At 36.0% G+C, this 27637-nt stretch overlaps 1 protein-coding gene across 1 annotated transcript; it reads left to right on the top strand.

The window, feature by feature from the left end:
• Positions 1-6316: 6316 nt before the first annotated feature.
• Positions 6317-27387, top strand: inpp5ja (inositol polyphosphate-5-phosphatase Ja). The gene is made up of 12 exons (XM_073830008.1): positions 6317-6969; positions 9918-10025; positions 10222-10330; positions 12159-12275; positions 14975-15150; positions 15573-15684; positions 18496-18605; positions 18682-18892; positions 19151-19288; positions 21712-21777; positions 22037-22141; positions 25334-27387. The coding sequence occupies exons 1-12, from the start codon at positions 6317-6319 to the stop codon at positions 25784-25786; spliced, it is 2358 nt and encodes a 785-aa protein (XP_073686109.1). The 3' UTR covers positions 25787-27387.
• Positions 27388-27637: the final 250 nt, after the last annotated feature.

The raw sequence follows: 27637 nt of genomic DNA, 5'->3' as shown, positions 1-27637 counted from the left end.
CATTTTTAGTCAAACAGAGTCATTAGTCAAGTGTCTGTTGAGGATGTTTTACTCACAGTTTTCGCTACCTTCCCTCGTGCCCTCTTGGGACTGACGTACCGCTCTCCATCACTCATTATCGCACCAGTGAAAGTGTGTGTATGTGATGTGAGCGTCTCTACAGGACACACACACACACACACACACACACGCACACACACACTTGCGCCGGTGCAGAGAAACAGGACAGGTAAGAATTCTTTCGTTATCAACTTCATTGTGCTTTTAAACCGAAACATTTGTCGACGAGGCAGTCAGATATGATTAGAGATAGTCTCTTACTGTGACGCTCGTCTGTTTAAAAGCGCGAGAGATGCGCGTGACATCTTTCACCTCGAGACACTGCAGCGTATAAACAAGACAAACAACTTTGAAAAGACCTAACCGGCTTGTCTGTCAAATAGACTCGCGTTCATTTGTCGCCATTTCCATAAGCTTGTCAAACGGTGAATTATCTCATACGCAGCGAGTGCTGACTCTTAATTGACCGGCGAGGACATATGACCTTGTTCATAATAACGGTTCATTAGGCGCGAAGCTGGTGGAGATGACGGTTATGATGAACTCGATATTTATTTTGATGTCCAGCGGACTCTTTGAGATATAAAAATATTATTTTTATCGCGACACATGACTGCTCACTGATTCTTGAGACAAACCCAAATTAAATGGAAATAAAAGTTCGTTTATTATTAGCTCATAATAATTATTTAGTATTAATATGTGCATGGCCTTTAGAGTTATTCACTTGTTTGGAAGACATCTCCTCCTTTTCTATTTTCTCACAAAATATAGTGACCCTGAACCACAGAACCAGTCAATAGGGTAAATATTTTGAAATTGAGATTTATTCATCACCTGAATAATAAGCTTTCCATTGATGCATGGTTTGTTAGAATAGGACAATATTTGGCTGAGATACAGCTATTTGAAAATCTCGAATCTAAGGTTGTAAAAAATAAAAAAATATTGAGATAATCACCTTTAAAGTTGTTCTAATGAAGTTCTTAGCAATGCATATTATTAATCAAAAATTAAGTTCTGATATAGTTACGGTAGAAAATTTACAAAATATCTTCATGGAACATGATCTTTATTTAATATCCTAATGATTTTTTTTGGCATACAAGAAAAATCAATAATTTGACCCATACAATGTGTTTTTGGCTATTGCTTGCTACTTAAGACTGGTTTTTGTGGTTTCTTGCCTATAATTTAGTATCAATCAAAATCATCTCATACAAAAATAACAGTATTTATTAATAATAACAATGAAAAATACAGCATTCATTTAAATGAATGAATGGAAAGCACTGGATGGTTTCAAACGATATTTTCTCTACCATCAGACAAACATTTTGAATGTCCTGCCAAACTAATTTAGTATATACTGCAGAAATGTTGTTTTCTTTGTGTTACCAGTGACTAATAAGATCTAAAATGATATATCTATTTATAGATACATAAACCCCTCCAGAGCCTGTGACCTTGTTTACCTCGTATCAGGTGAAATATGGCCAGGCGTCATTTTTTTGTATCCATGTTTTTCTTCAACATAGAAGTAAGCCTGTGGGTGAGACTTCTGGTTCATTAGCCACTAGGGTAATAACGAGAAGAATAACAACCTCCAGTAAATGATAAAACTACAAACCAATTGTTTGCACTACAAACCAGTGTGCTCATAATTAAGATAATAAATTAAAATAATATGGTGAGACACACCAATTTACAATATCAAGTAGCAAAAAGCTGTTTTGTATGGCTAAAAGTAGCTGGACCTGGATGAGACCAGAAGCCAGACCTTTAAAATGTACAAATGGCCATCCCCACTCCCACGGGAAGAAACAAGTGGATAGGCATTAGTCTTTTTTATGACATAGACTTTTTTGTAAAGTTAAAACAATAGTGAAGCACATAATAATTCTATAAACAGCAAAAGTTACGAACGATTATTTTGGTAATCGAGTTCTGATGATTAATCAAGTAAATAGATAATTATAATACGTTTTTTGTAATAAAAGCAGACCTAAAATTAAAATAGCCTTTAAAATTACTTAAAATATTTATATAGCAGCAATGAGGCAATAATAAAGTATCAAAAACAAGTAATCATATGGTTTTATTGAACAAAATACAAGTGTATTATAAACAATAGAGCTAATGTACATTACACATTATAACAAATGACTGCAGAGGGCGCCAACGTCCTGACGATTGTTTTTACACTTTACTGTGCGATCTAATCCTTGTTTAATTTTGACTAAACAACATTTTATTCAAATCTCCACTTAATCTTTAATATTTGGCCATTAATGTATGACTTGAATATGTGGACATCAAAACATGTAGAGGGATGTGTGGCCATATTGGAGATACTCAAATGTAAACAATAGCATGGGTTACATGGTTAATGTACAACTGAATACTTTGTTCTGCTAATTTATGCTGTCTAACCATGGAAAAAACCCTGGAATATATGACCCTGGAACATAAAACCAGTCATAAAGGTAATTTTTTTTTAAATTGAGATACATCATCAAGCTGAATAAACAGCTTTCTATTGATGTATGGTTTGTTAGGATATGACAATATTTGGCAGAGATACAGCTATTTAAAAGTCTGGAATCCAAGGGTGCAAGAAAAAATGTAAATATTGAGAAAATCGCCTTTAAAGTTGTCCAGATGAAGTTCTTAGCAATCCATACTACTAATCAAAAATTAAGTTTTGATATATTTACGGTAGGACATTTACAAAATATCTTCATTGAACAAAGTCTTTACTTAATATCCTAATCATTTTTAGCATAAAAGAAAAATTGATAGTTCTGACCCATACAATGTATTGTTGGCTATTGCTACAAATATACCCATGCTACTTAAGACTGGTTTTGTGGTCCAGGGTCACAAATATTCCTAGTGACATCTGTGTTGCTTATCATTGTGTTGCAAACATTAGAATAATGATTTGCATAAAATATATATCAGCTATAATCTTATTAGTTTCTTAGTTTTGTCAGTTTATAATGTTGAATTGTTGCATATTCTGCATAGCATGTTTACATCTCCAAGTTTAGACTGGCCATATTTGCTAAACTCTGTTAGGAAACTTCTAAGATATAATTGTATACTTGAGAAAGCATTTTGTCTGTTCACTGAAGATCTGTCCCAAGACACCAATGTGTAAAAGCTCAGAGCTATTATTCTGCAACAGATGGAGACAGAGGCATCGGTCCTAATGCTATGTGATGGCCATTATCCCTAGCACTTACTTCAAAGATTGCCCTATCGATCAGAATCCTGTTTATTAAAGGAAATATTCCGGAATGCTAAAAGGAAAGAATGGAAATGTTTGGAAGAGGGGGAGTGTTGGGACTGAAAGTTGTTGCCAAGCAACAGGAAAGTAGATCAGGACAGAGGGGAGGGTATATAGTTGTCATTTGAAGAAAAGGATTGATCTTAGCTGCTTGTAGTTCACTGATGTCAGCAGTGACGTCCCAGGAAAAGCAGAGAGCGAGAGGGGACAGGTACATAGCGGGGACGTTCAGCCCTGGCGACTGTCCAAAGCTCTTCACACACTCCACCATCCATTGCAGACAGCAACAGTCTCTGTCTTTGACCGTGGGAGAAGGCAGAGGAGTGTGAAGGACACACAAACCCAGGTCTCTCATTTTAGTCTGCATTCACAGCATCTATTTTCTGGTTTAGTCACCCTTTCCATTTTGTCCTTCATGCTTTTGCCTCCGTTTATTAAATAAATGTGCTGGGTTCAATATAAGTTTAGCTGTATGAACAGCATTTGTGGTTTGGTTCAATGACATGATGCTCATTTTCTTCTAAATCTGTTCATTTATTCAAAAATGTGACCCTAGACCACAAAACCAGCCATAAGTAGCACTGGTATATTTGAACTGTAGCAATAGTCAAAATTATTAAATTTTCTTTTATGCCAAAAATCATTAGTATATTAAGTAAAGATCATGTTCCATAAAGATATTTTGTAAATTTTCTACTATAAATATATAAAAACGTATTTTTTGATTAGTAATATGCATTGCTAAGAACTTCATTTGGACAACTTCAAAGGCAATTTTCTCAATATTTAGATTTTTTTTTGCACCCTCAGATTCCGGACTTTTTAGTACTTGTATCTCGGCCAAAGATCCTATCCTAATAAACCAAATCAATCGAAAGCATATTAATTCAGCTTAATTTTTAAAATTAAAAAAATTAAGGTAATACAACTCCTGAAAATGATTTATAAAAAGGCTTTTTGCAAGAATGAAATTTGTGAAAAGCATTTAATTTTACAAACTTTTATTATTATTTCTTAGGGACAAATTGATGCTTTGTGTGCTAATATTTAAAAAATCATTTGTCTACCAAAATCAAAGTGCCAACATAAAGGAATTGATAGTTCAGAGTGTAAAATCTTGAGTGACTCCCTAAAAATATAATATTTATAAATTAGTAATTCATGGTATTTGTAAAAAAAAAAAAAAAAAAACGTTTAAGATTAAAAAAAAAAGATAAAACTACTGATGAAAAAAGGATAAACGTTTGATTTGTTTTAAAATAAAATATAAAAACTGGATTTTTTAAAATATGTATATATTTTTTTATTATTTATTGTGGACACTATGACCAATTTAATGTTGACTACCAGCAAAAAGCTCTAGATAAACCTGGAATGTTTCTTATAGGGCCTTATGAATTTCCCAAATTCCATTGTATTTTTTCCAAATCCTGTTTATTCCGTTTTAAATTTTTCTCGATTCAGTTTTTTTTTCTAGAAAAAAATGTAAATTAAAAAGCATGTCTAATTCATTAAAATCATGAAACTTTCATGAGCAATTTCAGTATAGTTTTTACCAAATTTTGTGTTTTTCATAAATTTTCTGATTCGAATTCATTCAATTTTAATAATCAAAAGCATCTTTAATTAGTTAATTTTATAAAATAATAATAATTTAGTATTATTTTATTAAAAAAAAAATTTTCTAGTAAATATTCCTTAAAATAATGTTTTAATAATAATTTTATTAGTATTAGTTGTACATTAAGTCATTGCATTAAAGGTGCGTTCACACCGGACGCGAATGAAGCGGCAAGCGCGAGTGATTTACATGTTAAGTCATTGCAAAGACGCGAATAGCCATCCTGCGGCGCGAAACGTGCAAATGCGGCGGCGCGTAACGCGCGAATAGCGCAAATGAAGCGGCGCGCATTGAGCGTTTCAAGCGTTTGCTGCGCCAATCGTGCGAAACGCGTGAGTTGAAAAATCTGAACTTTAGCGAAAATTCGCGCCACGTTAGCCAATCAGGAGCTCGCTCTAGTAGTGACGGAGGCAGAAATCCGAAACAACAATGGAGGACAAAATCACCATTGCTGTCTGTGGATACTCGGAGCTGTATGATATATCTTTGTACTTTTATAGAAACAGGAATAAAAAGGATCTTGCTTGGAAGAAAGTGAGTGAGGACGTCGGACAATCTGGTAAGTTTAGAAAAAAACACTCTTTACTCAATTTGAGCTACATATACATATTGAGACTACAAGCAAGCTAAAGCTGGCAATTTGAGCTCGTTCACCTATTTTACAACTACTTTCCCGTTGACGAGTGGCAGAAGCCCCTCCCATGACGTGAATTCGCGTCTGTTGTGAAGTGAATTGCACGCGCGAATGAAGTGAGTAAACTCAAAATGTTCAAGTGTCCAACTACGCGCGAATAGCGTGATTTATTCGCACAAGTCGCGTCCGGTGTGAACGCACCTTAAGTCATATATTTCTGTCAAAGTTTCTTCAAGTTAAACCAAACTTTTATTTTGACTGGTTGGTGTGAAGATCTTTAGGTTTCTGTTTGTTAATGATATGACTATAGTTTTTCTCAAAAGAAACTGCTCATGAAGTGACTCTCTGAGCAGTTCTAGAGATTGTTTATGTGTTCATGTACTCAAATATGCAGGCGGCAGAGGCTGAAAACTTCGAGAGCATCATACGCGCTTCAATATGTGTTTAGTAAACAAAATCACATGTCTGTTCCATTCATTCACACAGAGATACGCGAAACATGCAGGATTCATATTTAAATTGTATTTTTGTGGTTTAATATTCACAGACACGAGTCCATATCACGTTTTGATCTAAGTGTACTGACCTACGTTTGATTTTTTCATCCTATAACATTCTGCATCTGTGTTTTCCACATCACAGAAATCATAGGGCCCTACTTAAACACCTCTGTGGTTGTCCATATTGTCTTTGCAGGTAAATGGATCCAATGCAGTCCATTCAGAGCTGTGCAATGCCGGAAGAACATACTGGAGTCCTAGGACTCCACAAACCACCAGTCCCAGCCCTGCTTGGAAACCCTTGCAAAGTGCCCGCTTCCTCACACTGCCAGATGATCATGACTGAAAACCCACCAGTGTCTGGACTTCAGACCCCGAAACTGCAAACAAACCCAGCTGTTCAGGAGAGAACCAGACCAGACTCAAACGCACAGTCCACAAATTGCATCAGCATCAGTAGACCCAGGCCTACGGCACTGGGCACCAAGGCATCAATCAAAGTCTCCAGACCCACTGAGCCTCCATTGCAGGTTAAGGCTACGGGAACACCCAACTTCCTGTCGCACTCTCCAACTGAGTCACCATTGCCTTATTGCAACCCCCAAAAACCGCTGAGCCCCAATTCTCAACTTAGTTTCAACCCCCCATCAATTCCTCCGACACTTCCAAGCCCTCCATCACAGCCCATCCGTGCTAACACACACAATAGCTTAATAGCCAGACCAATCCCGAACCTAAATCCTAGCCCCCCATCTAACCCAGTTCCCCAACTGATTCCAAGTCCAGAAACACATGTACCCAACACAGGAGACACCACTGACAAGAAGCTGAACAAGATCATCGGCGAAGAGAGTGATTTCAGGTGAGACTTCTTATTGATAATTGCACAATAGGTTGGTACCTTGAATCTGGTTGAGCATCTTTCCAAACGTAATGTGATGTAAAAGAACAACAGCATTGAGACTCAGTGTTTGTCTGTGCATTTGTGTGAATTTTTTAGTTTCTCTTTCTGTAGCTTGTGTTGTTATGCCAGTAGGTGGTGACAATGACTGTCTTCGTGAGTGAGTCATTGTGTTGTTTATTCAGTTGATTCATTCAAACACACTTGTTCATTTAAGAACAAAACAAGTTACTATCTTTAGCCCTGCCCCAAATGGAACCATAAGACCTTGTGGTCCCTCTTAAGTCCAGAATTTCGTGGCATAATGTCAGGTAGAAGTCTGCTGTGAAACCTGTTATCAGTGCATTAAGGGCGCATAGTAGCCTTAAAGGGGCATTTGTGAACACTAGAGTTACACGATTCTAGATAAATTCTGGAGAATCATGATTTTTTTTCTCCCTCGATTCTGAACTAAACAAAATAATGTGTTACAAAATATTAATTGCTGCAGTCTAATTAAAGTGTTTAATTTAAATTAATTATTAAATATTTTAATATATAATATATGTATATTAATTATAATATATTTAATACACCAATATTTAATATTAGAATTATGAAAAATTGGTTTGAATGAATGATTCAATGACTCACGCATACATACTTCACTTGTTTCATTACTGGATGAATCAGCATTTTTGAACGAATCTCTTGAATGAATGATTCAATGACAAATACATTTTTTAACAGTTACTTGTTGCCACCTAGTGGCGAAACAACATGGTAACTGTCTGCTCTCTGTGTCAGCAGCAGTGCGAACACAGATTTGAATATTCCTGTAAGACTTTTTTAAAGGTTTAATAGACATGGGGAATCTAGTGAACACCCTTCTGAAACCTAAAATGACCAACATATGGGACACTCTGCAATCTTGTGAACTTAATGTAGGGCCTTATGAAATCTGTTTTATTTTTTCCCAATTTTTTTTATTTTTTTTCATATTTAGTTTTTTCTGTTTTACTTATACTAGACTCTGTTTTAATGGTTAAATTAAAAAACACACGAATCAAAATTGTCTAATTTATTGAAATCATGAAACTTACACAATTTAAAAGCAGTTTATTAAACATTTAACAAAAATATTTTTAAGGCCTATGAAATCTATTAATAAACAGTTAATAATAGTAAAATATTTTTTTGCATTCTATTTTAATGGTTTCATTCAATTTTAATCAAAATCATGCATAATTATTTTTTTTTTCATTAAAAAAATGAAGTTTTATTTATTTCTTTTTTTCAGAAATATTTTGTGTGTGTTTAAATGTTTCTGGTAAATAAATTCTGGTAAATACTTTTTCTGGTAAAAAAAAAATCCTTTAAAAATAATGTTTTAATAATAATTTTAGTAGTAGTAGTTGTAATATCATTACATTAAGTAATTTATTTCTGTCACAGTTTCTTCAAGTTAAACCGAACTTTTATTTTGACAGGTTCCTGTGAAGACATCTAAGTTTCTGTCTGTATATGATATGACAATAGTTTTTCTCAAAAGAAAATGGTAAAATGCTCATTGACTCTCAGAGCAGTTTAAAAGATATGTTCATGTATTCATGTACGCCTAGATTGAGGTGGCAGAGGCTGAAAACACTGTGAGCGTCACTCGCGCTTTAGTATGTGTGTAGTCAACGAAACCTTAAACCTGCGTCATTAATTCACACAGAGACATATTTAATATTGTATTTTTGCGGCTCAACATCCACAGACAGTAGTACATATCGCATTATAATTTTAAGTGTACTGACCTACTTTTGATTTATTCTTCCAAAATTTGGCAAATTCCGTGACATTCTGCATTGTACAGTAAATTCCATTATTGTTAATCCATCTACATTTTCATGCATCCACCACAGACATTATAAATCCGCAAGTCTGTAAAATCCAAACTCATTGGCTAGCTTTTGGAGTGAGTCGTTGAATTATTCACACAACCAGTTAGCTCTAAAACACTGATCATGCAGGAACAAAAAAGTGAGTGTCTTAATGAGTGAGTCATTGAATAATTAATTCAACTGATTTATTTAAATTCTCATTCATTCATTCAGTCGCTCTTGCAAGTGTGGTATTGTTTTAACAATTCTCAGTTCCAGAGATATAATATGATTTGACTGCAGTCACTCAGTCATTGGGTTTGTGCTGGGTTTGCTTATATCCACTGGCTTGAGGGGAGAGAATCTGTCAGTATAAGGCAGCATCCCATTAGCTGACTCAACATCTCAAATCTTAAATATGTGATTTTGTGTTTACTGACAAAAAAAACTCTGAATTGGAACAGGACATTCAGTTCTTCAGCACTTGGAGAAGCTCACTCATGAAAGTCAGCCCTAGTGACAGCCTCAGATTTCAACCTTGTTGACATGGTCACAGGGTTGCTGGGGTCATTAGCACATGCTTAGAAATCAGCTAGCGGTATTGCAGCATAATAGACCTAAAAACACATACTAGCAGAGCTCAGATTTTCTCATCTTTCAAATCAGCATAATATCTCTCTCAGAGCCTGGTGATAGAATGGACAAGGGAGCGTTGAGCTGGCAGCATTCCTAGACACACAAATGTGCTCCTAGATCCTTTAGCCTGTCATCTTTGACAACATAGACGGGTCTCTTATAACGCAGAACGCTGTTTACTCATCGTGCATGTGCTCTAATTAGTTAAAAGCGTTCAGCATGTTTTGGAAGCTATTAAATACAGCCGGTGACATTTATCCCTGGCTTTTTGATTTGAGCAACTTTGATGACTCATATTACCATGATGTAATGCAAAGGAGAATATGACCATAGATTTTGTGTAGTGTAGCACCACATGTATATGTATAATAGCTGTTTATGTATGCCTATGCAATTTATTTAAACATTTACACTACGTTCTTTTAGAGTGCATATTGTCACATGGAATGTAGGCTCTGGTATACCACCTGATGACATCACTTCCTTGTTTGGACCCGGCATTGAAAATGGAAGCACTGACATGGTCGTTGTTGGGTAAGAATGTGTTCATTGTTCAGCTTTCTTACAAACCTTCCATTATCGTTGCCGAATTAATTAACCCTCCCATTCATTCTCTGTGCGTTTTCTCATTTCCATGTCCTTTTTGTCATCTTGTCCTTATTTTAATGGAATTCTTTGTCGCCTCTGTCTTTCTTTTTTTTCCTGCTTCTGTCATTTTCTCTCTTTTTAGACTGCAGGAAGTAAATTCTATGATAAACAAGCGACTCAAGGATGCTCTCTTTACAGACCAGTGGAGTGAGCTCTGCATGGAAACACTCAGTCGTTTTGGATACGTGTTGGTCAGTATGAAATCAACTGCATATCAGGCTTAAAGCAGGGTTTGTACACTGTAAATATGTTTGTACATACTGTAAAATGAAATTCCAAGACTTTCAAAGACTTTTCAAGCATTACTTGTTTGATTTTCAAGGACTTCAATCAGAGATGTCACTTAACAATGTCTTCCATTTCACATTCTAAAAAAGAGAAATAGATAAATAAAAATATACTAATACAAACGGCAAAAATAAAGTGAAGCACATACAAAGCATTACTACTACTAGCATAAGTATACTATACTAGTAAAACCACTGTTAAGTCTTTTTTTAATAACTGTACTACATTAATGGTTTGGTGTTTTACACTGTTTAAGAAAAAAAATTCTGAAAAAAAAAAGATTTGCGAAATCACTCTGAAATCCTGATCTGAAACCAATTATTTGTGAATCCACAACAAAGTCCTGATCTGAATCAAATGATTCGCAATCCACGCTTTGAATTTCTGATCTAAAGCAAAAGATTTGCAAATAAACACCAAATGATTCGCACTCTGAAGTTTCTGAATTTGATTTAGATCGGGACTTCAAATTTCATATCGCAACTGTTAATCAAATCAATGCATTTGTGTAAGAAAAAAAATCCATATTTTTGTAAAAAAAAAAATGTCATTTTGATATATAAGCCAAGAGGAGCCAAACGTTTTCCTTTTCTGTAAATAAAACTTGGTTCTCATGAGACAAACATATTCTCACCGGAGCTTACGATGTGCTTACATCGCCACTTTTTGGTAAACACAAGTACAGAAGTTAGTGGAAGCTAGAGATTTCTGTTTATAAAGTTTTAAATATGGATATTTTTCTTTCACAAATGCATTGATTCACTTCAGAATGCCTTTTTTATGTGCCGTGTGGAGCACTTTCTATGATGGATGGGTGCACTTTGTTGGACTTCAAAATCTCAACAGCCATTCACTGCCATTATAAAGCTTGGAAGAGACAGGACATTTTTTAATATAACTCCGACTGAATGAGGATGAGTAAATCATGGGGTAATTTACATTTTTTGGTAAACTGTCCCTTTAAGGTGGCAACACTCAAACAGTCTGTTATTTCTGTTATTGTTAAGTCAAAAAATAAACAGATGAGACAGGCCATTCAAGATGTGAACTATTCCTATTGGGTGAACTATTCCTTTAACCGCAATTCCTATGTGAACCAACATGAGCATCTGTCTCTAGGAGTTGTTTGTTCCAGGGGCGTAGATTTAGGGTGGACGGAGGGGATGTGTCCCCACCAATATCCTCCGACCATTGAAATGTCCCCACCAATAATTTAATCCACTTAAAAAAAATTTTTTAAATTTTTTTTAAATAGCGCTGTCAACATTAACCTAGACACGCAGAAAGGGATAAATCACGTTCTCTCCTTGAGTCCTCCCGCCCCAAAACACATATGAACATTTTGATTGCCTGTGCCTTTCCCTGCTATCATTTGAGAGGCTATGGCTGCGTTCAGATACAAGCAGCGCCAAATGCAGTGGATTTTTTTTCCCGTGCAAGAAGATGTGTTGGGTGACATACATGTGAGGATGGCGGCATGTGGGGTGGAGTCATAGGTCCCCACCAATGTCCAGAGCAAATCTACGCCCTTGGTTTGTTCTGTTTCTTTTCTGAAAAGACACAGGTAGAGGTATTGTTGCCATCTTGTGGACAACTAATTAAGGTGTATTTGCAAACTGAGGGTTAGATGACGAAATTTACATCACATGCACTTCACAAAAACCTAAGCATCTGTGTAAAAACTGAAGTAAACTTTACTAAAAAGTGGCTTAACTCTTTCTTTCTCTCTAGGTGGCATCTCAGAGGATGCAGGGGGTGTTCTTACTGGTGTTTTCCAAATTCTGCCACCTTCCCTTCCTCAGAGGAGTACAAACCCAAAGCACACGCACTGGGTTGGGAGGCTACTGGGTGAGTCAAATGAGCAAAGACCTCTGGGAAAGAGCGTCTAATATCTAAACGCTTGTGTGATCAGTGATTGTTGTGCTGCATGAATACTTTAATGTCGAACATCAAATCTCTGCATAATGTCACGACTCCCACCGTGTGATGTATTTGATGATTACAGGAAAAGCAAAGTCAAAGAGAGCGTGGAAATAAGACTGTGAGCATGTTTTTGTGTATGTGACAGCGAGCGTGTGTGTGTGACCCTGTGTGTGTTGTTGTCAGCATGGCTCCAGGCTCTTTCTGCAGTCTCCTTTGACTAGGGCACAGTAGGACACGCAGCAGCTCTGTTTCTGATCTGTCTTCCAGAGCACAAACACACACACACACACACACACACACACACACACACACACACACACACACACACCATTTCCATCTCTGTTTGATCAAATACAGACTGAACACACACACAGCAGCTCTCAGTTCTCCCCAGCGCGTTACCCAGAAAGAGAGAGCACAACCCGTGGGAACTGCAGCACCAACGCTGCTTATAAACTGCAAGTCTCTGCACAGCCCATTTCACCCTTGACTGCACAGCACACCTGTCCTCAGCGCACTGTTTAAAAGGATAGTTCACTCACAAATGAAATTCAGTCATTATTTGGTCATTTGCACATCTTCACGTTGTTCCAACAATGGTTCAGAGTGGTCATGTCTGTCAAGCTCCAAAAAGGACATATGTGACCCTGGACCACAAAACTAGTCATAAGGGTTAGTTTTTTGAAAATCTGAAATCTGAGTGTGCAAAAAAATATAAATACAGAGAAAATCACCTTTTAAGTTGTTCAAATTAAGTTCTTAGCAATGCATATTACTAAACAAAAATTTAGTTTATATTTACGGTAGGAAATTTACAAAATATCTTCATGGAACATGATCTTTACTTAATTTCCTAATGATTTTTGGCATAAAAGAAAAATCAATAATTTTGACCCATACAATGTATTGTTGGCTATTGCTACAAACATACCTATGCAACTGGATTGTGGTCCAGGGTCACATATAGGTAGATTTATTCTGATGACTTGAATCTGTTTACCAAAAATATTTGTTTAGCAATTTATTCAGTAACTCTTTTTGCAGGTTAAGTTGTTAGCCGGTAGGCTAAGTGGCGACAAGCGTAATGAGTGAGTCATTGAATTATTCGCTCAACAATAACACAGAATCTTTAATTATCCTATTAAAATGTACATGTCTGAAAGGCACTAGAATGTATCTTTAATAGTTTCATATTTTTATTTTTGTCGATTTTTTTAAAATTACAACAAAACATATCTATGATTTTTGCTCCATTTTGTAAACTGCATAGCATTACTTTTATCAAGTTGCTATAGAAAAAAGACAACAGTAATAGGGATAATTAGAAGATTAAAGGATAGTTCACCCAAAATTTGACAGATTTGCTCAATCTGTTGTTCTTCTCCAAAATGAATTGCATTTGTGAGGGCCTAAACATGCTCAAAAATTTTGCACACGCATCAGAAGTGGTGAAATTTTACATCTGATATGGGTTTCAGAAGTGGGTGTGGCAAAATGGCTCGATAGCACCACCTATAAAATTTCAACGACATGACCCTCAAGCTATGTTTCACATACAGTACATGTACGAAATTCAGTAGATACATGTAACACACCTTTACCTACGTTTACCTTCTCATATTGAGAATATCTTGAGTTTTCGTTAAAGGGCATGTCTGTGGCGGCCTGAAACATTTGATGTTTCGCCATGTAAAAGGAAGTTGTTGTAATTCAGCAATACAATGTCCATTCTGCCCCAAACTTCACGTTCAATAAGAGTCCTGGTCTGAACACATCTAAAGGCCAATATTATGTTCTTATCATAGTACCACCTACTGGCATCAGAAAATTACTTGTTTAACACTAACTTGAAAAAATGCAATGTCCAATCTGCACTAAACTTCACATGTTTGGTAAGAGTCCTGGCCTGAATACACCTAAAGGCCAATATTCAGATATAATCATAGCACCACCTGTTGGCAACAGAAAATGACATGTTTTACACTAACTCAAACATACCATGTATATTTACCATTTTAAATGCATATTGCGTTTAAATAGTACCGTTCACTGTTTTTCTAAAGCCACCGTATGGCAGTGAGTCTGGGTACGAGGCTCAACCTTTGTTCATCTTTAGAATGCAAATTAAGATATTTTTGGTGAAATCCGAGTGCTTTCTGACCCTGCATAGACAGCAACGCAATTACCACATTTAAGGCCCAGAAAGGTAGTAAAGACATTGTTAAAATGGTTAATGTGACATCAGTGGTTCAACCATACAAAGAACAAAGAAACAAAAAACAAAAACAACAACTTTATTTAACAATCTGAGATGTCTGGTTCACATTTCAGGATTCCAACCTTTCCAATCAATTGAATGTTTGTTCTTTATTGGAGTTTGACAGCTGTTGTTGCTATAAACCGTCATTAAATGGAAAAGAGCTGCATGAAGATTAAAAATTTAAAAATGTTTCCTTTTGATTCCATGGAAAAAAATAAACGCATAATAGTTTGGAACAACAGAGGGGTGAGTAAGTATTCTTTCACCATTAGGGCAGGCACTTAAAAAACACCTTACTGGAGTCTGGAGCTGCTGTATTATTAATGTCTTCCCATTATCCTCTGGCTCTATATGTTTGCCTCAGGGGAATAAAGGGGGAGTAAGTGCACGCATGATGGTTTTCGGACACCCTGTGTGCTTCCTCAACTGCCACCTGCCGGCTCACATGCGTAATCTGGAGCAGCGGATGGAGGACTTCGAAAGCATCCTACAGCAGCAGCAGTTTGAGGGCGGCTCAGCTGTGGGCGTTCTGGATCACGAGTGGGTACCTGGGAAAAAAAACTGATTTTTAAAGCTTAATCTTATTTATTTAATTAATAAAGCTACACTCTGTAACATATGGCAGCTTTTAAAACACAAAACTGCAAGCTAAACAGAAAAACACTATTTTTCCTGGAAAATCTGTCACAACAGCACTAAAAATATAAAGTATTATTAAAGATGCATTTTTTTTATTTAAAAAAATGTACATAGTGTAGCTTTAGATCTTTTACAAAATGTGCAGTCAGCCAGTTATCATTTTAAAATGTTGCATATTTTGTTGTTTTTTACAAACTATATATAAAATTTTATGTTCTTATAATAATGTTTAATGTTCTTATAAATTAGCTTTTACAGCTGTGCTTCGTACAGATTACACTTTGTACTGTTGAGTTCACTGGAAATTATTGCATTCTTCACAGTGTGGTGTTCTGGTTTGGTGATCTGAACTTCCGAATCGAAGGTTATGACATTCACGTGGTGAAAAGTGCAATTGAGACTGACAAACTGCCTCTGCTGTGGGAGAAAGATCAGGTAAAAGAGCTATAATGTCACAGGTTGCTTGGAGACCATCATAGCCCCTTGTGAAAAAGAAGTGCACTTAAATATTTATTTATTTTTTGATTAATTATTACATTTTAAATTACTGCAACTTTACCGCATATTTACAAACAAGTAAGTATATTAGGGCTGGGTTTTGAGACCAATTTCACAATAAAATTGAATATGCTCCCTTATTCTTTTATATATTTTAATATGTACAAGTCAGAATAAGCATGTTGTTTGAACTTTTACATAAATATTGTGTTACACTGAATGAGAATGTAACATTATTTCAACCAAGTTTTGTCATTTTATCCTCCAAAAACTTATTTGAAACCTTTAAAGTATACACTTTACTTACATTTAATGTGCTTTCTGTGGACATAAAATCAATTTTGTAAATTTCTTTTAACGTGGACATTATACATTATTACATATACATTTGGGCGGTGTTATGCAAATCTTCCACACAGTGATGTAGACATGTGGGGACATGTTTGAGGAAGGCGTGGCTGAGTCTTAACTTTTATAAAGAATATCTCTTTAATCTTTGCAACTTTTCAGATCTTATATATGCACACCATATATAGCTTGTAACACTCCAAAGACAAAGGAAAACATGAAATTACATATTATCCCTTTAAATGGTGGCTGTCATAAAAACTAGATGTAGACTATTCAAACATAAATGAAACATTGAAGAACAGTAAAAATGATAATAAATATGTTATATGGTGCATATATTTAGTGAAATGCTAGTCTCTAGAGTTCCTTTTTTGCGCTGACTAACAAGTTTTTTTCTGAGGTAAATGTAACGTTATGTGACATTGTTTACAAGCTATTAAATGGACGTCTTTGCACGGTTGAAATACTAATTGAGTGATTACATAAGAAAGGATAGGGATTTCGGTTAGTTGTACTCTTTCTTTTTACATACCTTCAGATGTTTATTCATGTTTATTTCATGCTGAAACTGTTTAAAACAAAAGAGATGATCAGTTCTGCTGCTTCTTGTGAACTGAGGTCCTACAGAGATCTGTCACTCCACATTAAACAGCAACACAACGGCATTTTTGAATACTGTAATAAAATAGACAAAATTGCATGTAAAGATGTACTGAAGTCCTACTTATGGAGGCAAAAACACTAAAGTTCAGCTAATTGCTTTTGATATACATTTAAACTATACATTTATTTAAATAACACAAAAAGTTGCTAAAAACATGACACTTAATTATACATATTTTTTAAGTAAATAATTTCATAATAAGTAGGGTACGACGGGGCTAAAGGCGCCCCGAGGTAAAAGGCACCTTTGATATTATTTTCCTCTAAACCACTAGATGGCAGAAAAACATGCCGTAGCACTTTCCAAACCATCCGCTTTTCAAGATACATGTGCAATTTTGGCTGATGCTTGACACTAAGTCAATTCTGTGCTTACTTTATAGAATATTATTAAAAAATAAAAATGTTGTAGATTTAAGTAGGAAAAGAGAAGCTAAAATACCCTGAATATATCTTGAGACAAAGGTCTTTTTAATGATTTTCAGTTTTGTTTAAGATAAAGTAACAGTTTTTAACGAAAGAGTATGTAAAAGTATGTTATTTGGGGTTAAACGCACCCCTGCTGTTGGGGCTAAAAGGCACAATAATTAACATGATAATTAATAGAAGGCTGACTTTTCTATTTGTTGACATGACATTCAGATTCAGATAAATATCATATATTATGTTGGGTGTCCATCTTAAAGATAATCCCCATGTTTAGAATGAAACCATCATATTTAAAAACATGCTATTAATCAAATCATATAATAAAATATAATTTGTTGTTACTACTGTAAATCTATATTAAATTACTATGGGTTCTCCTGTAATGCTTTTAGAATCTTTACATTTTAAAGTGATTTTGTTTCTGTATTTTAAAGTATATTTTTTATTTTAACATATTTTAATGACAGCATATTTACTAAACAAAAACTATTTCTTTTGTTTATCAAAATAAGCAGAAAATAGTACAAACTTTGATAAAGTGATTGTTTTGAACAAGTATTAACTTATAAACATTATTTTAGCTAAACTACTTGTATCAATACTGTGTGCCTTTTACCCCATGTGTGCCACCTCATACATTTAGAACATTTTTAAACAAACTTGTATGATTTATTTTCACACAAAATCTGTTGCTCCATTATTGTTCAATACAAACATATATATTTTTCTACAATCATACACTTTGGGCAAAGTGAAAAGCACATTTTTTTCTTAGGGTGTGCCTTTAGCCCTGTTGTACCCTACTCTTTTTAAAAGTATGCTTAAGTGTACTACTTTTACACAAGGGAGGCCCTGTCCCAAATGCTGAAATTGTCACAGATGTGGTCACATAGTTCTCAAGAACAACTCTTTTGAATCATGAAATGAATGTAGAACGAGGCCTCAGGTCCACATCAAGTGCGCTATTTGGAACGAGGCCATGAAAGCGACTGATTGCACAGGTGCATGTGATTTCAAGGGTATGTACAGAACCAACTGTTAAAGCAAAGTTGAACATATTAGATAAGCTCAGAAAACTGTCCTTGTCTCAGGCACATAATACCAGATGTCTGTACAGAGCTTGGCAATATTTTTTTTTCAATCTGTTACCACTAGAGGTCAGTGTACTACATTAATAAACAAAGCAGCTGGATTCAGCTCTTCTCTGCATGTGCACACCATATGTTGTAATGTCTGCAAGATTGGGTTGTTGTTAAAATGATAAAGTGAAAGGACACTGCTTCTTTTTGTTTTGTCTTAACACAGCTTAACATGGCGAAAAAAAGTGAATCTGTTCTGGAGGGGTTTATAGAAGGGCCGCTCAATTTCCCGCCAACTTATAAATTTGACGTGGGGACGCATACTTATGACACAAGGTCTGTAATTCTTTTTTTTTTTTACATCTGTGTGTTTCTCTATACTGCTTGTTTAAACCCAGGATTTCTTTTCTAGCACTAAAAAGAGGAAGCCTGCATGGACGGATCGCATCCTGTGGCGTCTGCGCAGGACGGGCTCCCCAGTACCGTCTCATAATTCTGCACTACAACGAGGTTTGACCTCATGGCTGGGTGGAGCCACCAGAGTTTCCCAGCACTTCTACCGCAGTCACATGGGCTTCACTATTAGTGATCACAAGCCAGTGTCTGCCCTCTTCTCTTTGCACGTGAGTCTAAAAATGGCGGGAAAGACACTGGATAGTCTGTGAGCAGCGCTGCATGTATTTCAGGCATACAGTGTCATGTGAGGTATTTATTATAGTGACACTTCGACATTTACAAGTTCAAGAGTTGCTTATGGCCTCAGACAAACTGCTATTAAAATTCAACTGATTTTTGTGCTTACTTAAATGCTTACTTACAAACAGTTGTAATACCTACAATTGCTTCTAAGATTCTGTCCCATCTTCCTCTGTCCTGCTCAGTTTCCCTTTAAGGTGAACTTACCATTAGTGACACTGGAAGTGGAGAAAGAATGGACCAAGTTCTCTGATGCTACAGCCAAACTCACAATTACACATGGTTTTCAGAGGAGTTCATGGGACTGGGTGGGACTGTACAAGGTAATACTTGAAAGCCATTTTCACATTTTCACATTCATTTCATTAAATCTCAGCCTGTCCACCACAGGCATTTTTTTTGCAAATTACACACATTATATTATTATAATCATTAATCACAATGCCATTAAAATAGGTGTAATTAACTCTATTTAACTTGTAAATATGCCATCTATGCTCCAGTTTCTCAAAAAAATGCTATGACAATCATTTTTAGACATTTTTCCCAGACACTCTGCCTACCTGCTATTTGTCAATGAATAGATAGTCCCGCCCCCAAACTCATGCAATTGGTGGAGCCAGTGTTGCTATGTTGGGAAGGTCAGGAAAATAAACAGTGCAGTGCTGTGAAAGAACCACAGAAACACAGCCTTTTCTTTTCAAGGAAATTAACATATACATTACTTATAGTTATTTCTGGATATTTTATTTAATGAAATAAAATCTTAACAGCGCAATAAATGCACAAAATAAATCACAAATTAAATTTCATGAATGTGAAGCGCCCATGGTGTAAAAGTCAAAATTGCGAGATATGAATTCATAATTCTGAAAAGAAAGTCATAATCGCAAAATATAAACTCACATTTCTAAGAAGAAAAGTCAAAATTGCGAGATATGAATTCATAATTCTGAGAAGAAAGTCAAAATTGCAAGATATAAACTTACAATTCTGAAAAGAAAACCCAGAATTGCAATATATGAACTCAGTTTTGAGAAAATGAGAAAAAAGTCAAAATTACAAGATATAAACTTACAATTCAGAAAAGAAAAGTTAAAATTGCAAGATACAAACTCATAATTCTGAGAAGAAAGTCAAAATTTAAAAATATAAACTTACAATTCTGAAAAGCCAAAATTGCAAGATATAAACTCACATTTCTGAGAACGAAAATAAAAAAGGGCAAGATATGAACTCATAGTTCTAAGAAGAAAAGTCAACATTACAAGATATAAACTCACAATTCAGAGAAGGAAAGTTAAAATTGCAAAATATAAACACATTTCTGAGAAGAAAAGTCAAATTTTGCAAGCTATAAACTCACACTTCTGAGAACAAAAATAAAAATGGCAAGATATAAACTCAATTTTGAGAAAACGAGAAAAAAGTCAACATTACAAGATTTAAACTCACAATTGAGAGAAGAAAAGTTAAAATTGCAAGATATGAGTTCATAATTCTGAGAAGAAAGTCAAAATTTCAAGATATAAACTTACAATTCTGAGAAGAAAAGTTCTCTCATAGTTCTAAGAAGAAAAGTCAACATTACAAGATATAAACTCACAATTCAGAGAAGGAAAGTTAAAATTGCAAAATATAAACACATTTCTGAGAAGAAAAGTCAAATTTTGCAAGCTATAAACTCACACTTCTGAGAACAAAAATAAAAATGGCAAGATATAAACTCAATTTTGAGAAAACGAGAAAAAAGTCAACATTACAAGATTTAAACTCACAATTGAGAGAAGAAAAGTTAAAATTGCAAGATATGAGTTCATAATTCTGAGAAGAAAGTCAAAATTTCAAGATATAAACTTACAATTCTGAGAAGAAAAGTTCTCTCATAGTTCTAAGAAGAAAAGTCAACATTACAAGATATAAACTCACAATTCAGAGAAGGAAAGTTAAAATTGCAAAATATAAACACATTTCTGAGAAGAAAAGTCAAATTTTGCAAGCTATAAACTCACACTTCTGAGAACAAAAATAAAAATGGCAAGATATAAACTCAATTTTGAGAAAACGAGAAAAAAGTCAACATTACAAGATTTAAACTCACAATTGAGAGAAGAAAAGTTAAAATTGCAAGATATGAGTTCATAATTCTGAGAAGAAAGTCAAAATTTCAAGATATAAACTTACAATTCTGAGAAGAAAAGTTCTCTCATAGTTCTAAGAAGAAAAGTCAACATTACAAGATATAAACTCACAATTCAGAGAAGGAAAGTTAAAATTGCAAAATATAAACACATTTCTGAGAAGAAAAGTCAAATTTTGCAAGCTATAAACTCACACTTCTGAGAACAAAAATAAAAATGGCAAGATATAAACTCAATTTTGAGAAAACGAGAAAAAAGTCAACATTACAAGATTTAAACTCACAATTGAGAGAAGAAAAGTTAAAATTGCAAGATATGAGTTCATAATTCTGAGAAGAAAGTCAAAATTTCAAGATATAAACTTACAATTCTGAGAAGAAAAGTCGAAATTACGACTTAATGTATGTGAACTGATTTGCATTATGCTTGCTTTCACTTTCATTTATGTTTCAGAGGTCTGTTTTGATTGTTTATATTGTTTATTAATTTCTAATTATTTGTATTTGTCTGCTGTTAATTATTTAAAAAAAACACCCCAGCCACCCATCAAATCTGCACCTTAAATTATGTAAATGATTTATATACTTCATGTTACTTTGTTTTAGGTGGGATTTAAGCACCACAAGGATTATGCTGCATATGTATGGGCAAAATCTGAGCATTCAACACAGGTAGGACATAACATTAGTTGTGTGTGTAAGATGTGCTAATATCCTAGATACTAGCAGCCTGACCCTGAACTTTACATCTTACTTTGTGCATTAGACACTGCTTTAATCCCCAAAATCAAATCGTTCCTGGATAATCTTGGATTGAAAGCTTTAAGATTAGGGAAAGACTGAATAGTATTAATACTAACAAAGAAGATTTATTGTATAGCCAGTGCTGACTATTGTTATCCTTAATTTTTGTTTTATTCATGACCTCCAGGTGACATTTTCTGAGGAGGATCTGCCAAGAGACCCGGGAGAATATATTCTGGGATATTACAGTAACAACACTAACAGCATTGTGGGAGTGACAGAACCATTTCAGGTTCACACTGCTTTCACACAGCTACATTCTGATTCATATCAAATGCTAATATTAGTTTTGTTTGCACACGCAGCTCAGTAGCTAGGAGCGTGTTACTCTAAGGGCATGATGACTAGGTCATTGTGCTCTGCCATTGCCATTGTCAACATTTGAAGTATTGATTGCAGGCTGATTTATATTTGAAGCTGGACATTCACAAATTACAAACATTTAGATTCTGTTTTGTCATTCGAATATAAGACTAGATTTTAAATGCCACACGATGGAAAAAGACACAGTGTTCCAAAGTTTTAAACAGGTTTTAGCAGTAAAGCTGGTATTAGAATGAAACCAAAACCCCTGCTAAAAATACTCACATTCAACATTTCATATGTAAGATAGGAAATTTGAGCTTCTTCTGGTTTGTTCGCCAGGGTTTGTTTGGTTTACATGCTGATTAAGGGTCATTGTAATAGACTCAATAGACAGAAATACTACATTCAAATAATAGTGCAGCAGAACACCCAGAAATGAACTGAAAATGTGTGTAGACTTCCTAAAACTCTACTAAGCATTCATTATTTCACAGACAGAAAACCCTTTTACTTGAGTTTACTTGCAATATTTGATGACATAATCATCAAGATCCACCTAAACACGTATGAATTTCCTTCTTCTGTGGAACTCCAGAAGAGATGTTTTGAAAACAGTGCTGGTTTTTATTTCGGGGAGCTGATGCTTTTAAGGAGAAGCAGTTTGAATTTTTTTTTTTTTTTTTTTTTTTACTTCTGAAGTCATATAAATAAGTGTTGTAGTTGACACCAGTTTATTTGAGTCAGAGAGGAGACAGAGACCAGAAAAGAGTCTAGACTGAGACCTGAAGAGGGTTGAATTTGAGTCAAGACAGAGACCAGAAGAGGATTGAGTTTGAGTCAAGACTGAGTCCAGAAGAGGGATGAGTCTGAGTCAAAACTGAAACCAGAAGAAGGTTGAGTTTGGTCTTAAGGCAAAAACCAGAAGAGAGTCTGAGTCAAGACTGAAAGCAGAAAAGGGGTTGAATTTGAGTCAAGACTCAGGTCAGAAGAAGGTTGAATTTGAGTCAATACAGAGACCAGAAGAGGATTGAGTTTGAGTCAAGACTGAGACCAGAAGAGGTTTGAATTTAAGTTAAGACTGAGACCAGAAGAGGGTCGAGTTTTAGTCAAGACTGAGACCAGAAGAGGAATGAGTATGAGTCAAAACTGAAACCAGAAGAAGGTTGAGTTTGCTCTCAAGGCAAAGATCAGAAGAGAGATGAGTTTGAGTCAAGACTGAGACCAGAAAAGGGGTTAAGTTTGGTTTCAAGACTGAGACCAGAAGAGGTAGAATTTGAGTCAAGACTCAGGTCAGAAGAGGGTCAAGTTTGAGTCAAGATTGAGACCAGAAGAGGGTTAAGTTTTAGTTAAGACCGAGACCAGAAGAGGGACAAGACTGAGACCACAAGAGGGACGAGTCTGAGTCAAGACTGAGACCAGAAGTGGGCTGAATTTGAGTCAAGGCCGAGACCAGAAGAGGGTTGAGTTTTAGTCAAGACAGAGACCAGAACAGGGACAAGACTGAGACCACAAGAGGGACGAGTCTGAGGCAAGACTGAGACCAGAAGTGGGCTGAATTTGAGTCAAGGCCAAGACCAGGAGAGGGACAAGTCTGAGTCAAGACTGAGACCAGAAAAGAGACAGGTCTGAGTCAAGACTGAGACCAGAAGAGGGTCGAGTTTTAGTCAAGATTGAGACCAGAAGAGGGATGAGTCTGAGTCAAAACTGAAACCAGAAGAGGGTCAATCCTGTTGAAATAACCAGCATATGCTGGTTAGGTATGTTTTGAAGCATGACTGCTGGTTTGAGCTGGTTTAAGCTGGTCCTAAGCTGGTCCTGAGCTGGAGCAGCTTAAACAGCTCATGACCAGCACATGACCAGCTCAAACCACCAGCCATGCTTCAAGACATATCAAACCAGCATATGCTGTTTTTTTCAACAGGGAAGTTTGAGTCAAGACTGAGACCAGAAGAGGGTTTTTTTAGTCAAGACAGAGACCAAAAGAAGGTCTGAGTCAAGACTGAGACAAGAAGAGGGCTTTTTTGTCAAGACTGAGACGAGAAGAAGGTTGAGACTGAGTCAAGACTGAGATCAGAAGAGAGATGACAGAGAAATGAGTGTGAGTCAAGACTGAGACCAGAAGAGGGACAAGTCTGAGTCAAGACTGAAACCAGAAGAGGGTCAAAACTGAGTCAAGACTGAAACCAGAAGTGGGACAAGTCTGAGTCAAGACTGAGACCAGAAGAGAGATGACAGAGAGATAAGTGTGAGTCAAGACTGAGACCAGAAGAGAGATGACAGAGAGATAAGTGTGAGTCAAGACTGAGACCAGAAGAGAGATGACAGAGAGATAAGTGTGAGTCAAGACTGAGACCAGAAGAGGGTTTTTTTAGTCAAGACTGAGACCAGAAGAAAGTCGAGTTTGAATCAAGACTCAGACTATAAGAGGGTGAAGTTTAAGTCAAGATTTAGACCAGAAGAAGTTTGAGTCAAGTCTGAGACCAAAATAGGGACAAGTCTGAGACCACAAGAGGGCTGAATTTTAGTCAAGACAGAGACCAGAAGAGGGTCAAGTTCGAGTCAGGACTGAGACCAAAAGAGAAATGACAGAGAGATGAGTCTGAGTCAAGACAGAGACCAGAAGAGAGTCAAGTGTGAGTCAAGACTGGGACTAAAAGAAGGTTTATTAAAATCCAACATGACACATGAAAATATAGTCTTGGTCTGTCATGGACTCTTGACTTTTTGGCATCCGTTCATTTAGATGACTACCCAAGGTGACTTACATTTCATTAAAAGTACACTTTTTTATCAGTTCTTGCTTTCCCTGGGAATCAAACTCATGACCTTGGCATTGCTAGTGCTGTGCTTAACGGTTCGAGGCCATTTCCTAACATAAGCCATTATATCTTCAGAAGATTTACTTATGGTGCTTTTGTGGCATTTTTGAAGCTTAAAAACTCTCTGTTCATTGTCATTGACTATGAAAACATGCTTTATAAAGTCTTTATTTGTGTTTTGTGTAAAAAAGAAAGTCATGAGGGTTTAGAAACAAAAGGGATTTAAACTTCTGTATAACATTGAAATTTTCAGTATATGACTTGTATGTATATTCTTTTTAATTTTAACTTCCTCACAGGTGCAGCTGCCCACGCCTGCACCAGCATGTCGTTCTCGCTCTGACAGTTCTGACGTCAGTTCTGAAGATGACAGTACGCTGGTCCTGTTGGCCCCCTGCTCTCGTAGTCCCAGCCCTGGAAACCACAGCGGCAAACGGCATCACCAGAAGCGCCAGCGCAGCCGCAGCCCTGCCGTACCGGCGCTCTCCGGGACACCTCTTCCCTCCCTACAGTCTCTGAGTCTGTGCCCACGGCCCCGCGACGGCCCTGTGCGGACCACCTCCCCACGCCCTTCGGCCAATGCCAAAAAAGAGCGTCTGGTTTCTCCAGACACCTTAACTTCGCCCTCCCTCAGTCCTCTCAGTCCGCGGAGCCCCGTGTCCCCCGTCAGTGCTCCGGAGGCTCTGATAGCAGCCATTTTAGGAGAGCCCAGGCCTCCTCAGATAGGAAAAGCAGGCGATGTGATTCTCTGACCAATCCTTCCTTCCCTGTCATTTAATTTCTAGACTTTAGCAGATATTGTAATGCAACTACTTGAGAGAAACGGCCTGTTTCAGGTCGTCCTCTAGCGCCTTTCAGACCTGCAGCTGTTTGTGCTCTCATGCCTTGTTGTGCTTAATTGCTTCACAAACTTGTCCTCGGGTCTCAATGGCTTTGCCAATAGAGATTCAACTGGTCTATCCATTTTGTGTTATTTATCAATGATAGATTGTAAATGGTGACAGTACAACAGTGCACATCAGCCTTATAGTGCAGGACAACCTGACCCAAGGTAAAACTGTCCTTTTATGGTAGAATCAAAGCAAACAGTGATGTCAGCATTCATCTCAGCCTTTACTCTTAACTAGTCATTGACTGGGCTTTTATGGCTGATGTCAAGAGATTTGTCGGTCAATGTCTAGAGGTTTATTGTTGAAAATTCAACTACAATATATTTAAAGTACTGTACTTTGATATCTAAACAAAAATTAGTTTACTCCTCCTGTTTTGAAGTTGACAATCCTATTTATTGATTTAACTATGGTTAGTTTTTGAATTTAGACATTTTTTGAATTTAGAAAGCTACCAGTTGAGAACCGCTGATCTAGAGTTGATATGTTGTAAATATACAGTGGGGTCCTCATTGAGACCACATTGGAAATCTGGATTCAAAATCTAACTTAAAACTGGAACCAAACGGTAAAAAAAGACATCTATACAGTGCCCTCCACTAATATTGGCACCCTTGGTAAATATGAACAAGGTGGCTGTGAAAATAAATCTGCATTGTTTATTCTTTTGATCTTTCATTCAAAAAATTCACAAAATTCTAACCTATCCTTGAAGTAAAACAATGGAAAGTAAGGGAAAATCTCATTATGAAATAAATGTTTTTTATCTAGTTCATGTTGGCCATAATTATTGGCACCCAATTATTGCAACGCCGTTTCCCAAGATAACAGCTCTGAGTTTTCTCTATAATGGCTGATGAGTTTGGAGAACACCTGACAAAAGATCAGAGACCATTTCTTCATACAGAATCTCTCTAGATCCTTCAGATTCTGAGCTCCATGTTAATGCTTCTTCTCTTCAGTTCTCCCCACTTATAGGGTTCAGGTCAGGGAATATCCAACCACGGCCCATTATAAGATTTCTAACAGAGGCAGTCAGGTTTAAAATAGACCCACCAGATTAAAGATTCAACATTATTTTTAACCATGGGCATGGGGTACTTTTTATCCTTGTTTGCACCAAACCCATCTGGTGGATTTGATGCCAAAAAACTTTTTTTTTTTTTTTTTATCTGACCATAGAAGTCAGTCCTGTTTGACGTTCCAATTGTGTCTAACAATTGAATATGCCATATTTTTTGGGGGGGGATGAGCAAGGAGGATTTTTCTTGAAACACTCCTGAACACTTTTTTTAGACTTTCTGACTACTTTCTGTTTTGTGAATCTCAGCAATCTTGTTCTGCGCATGGGTCATTCTTGGGATTCTGTGCCTTTTGGTGTCCCCAGTAATGATCATGATATTATTGCCTTAAAATTTTCAACAACATAATTTTTAAAGTGTTCTTTGACATAAATAACACATTTTGACCTTAAAGCAAGTTATATATATATATATATATATATATATATATATATATATATATATATATATATATATATATATACTGCCCTACAAAGCAAAAAGGCAGTAACTACGCCGAGTACAGAACTGAGAAAAATGACTTTAAAGTTATCCTGTCATCCAGCCTGTTATCCAATGTTAAAACTGTCCCGTGAGGATGCCGCGAAATCACACACGTTTGAGATAAGATATTTTGTCACATAACAAAGGA

The sequence above is a fragment of the Garra rufa genome, chromosome 23, assembly GCF_049309525.1.
Source record: "Garra rufa chromosome 23, GarRuf1.0, whole genome shotgun sequence".
NCBI lineage: Eukaryota > Metazoa > Chordata > Actinopteri > Cypriniformes > Cyprinidae > Garra > Garra rufa.
The sequence above is the reverse complement of the archived record's forward strand: the minus strand, read 5'-3'. Positions and strand labels throughout refer to the sequence as shown.

Bases quoted from the DNA above. Each gene is read 5' to 3' on its own strand.
- inpp5ja (XM_073830008.1), top strand. From the start codon at position 6,317: ATGCAGTCCATTCAGAGCTGTGCAATGCCGGAAGAACATACTGGAGTC. The intron at 10,331-12,158 runs GTCAGTATGAAA...CTTTCTCTCTAG, and splicing joins GTCGTTTTGGATACGTGTTG to GTGGCATCTCAGAGGATGCA. The intron at 12,276-14,974 runs GTGAGTCAAATG...TGTTTGCCTCAG, and splicing joins CTGGGTTGGGAGGCTACTGG to GGGAATAAAGGGGGAGTAAG.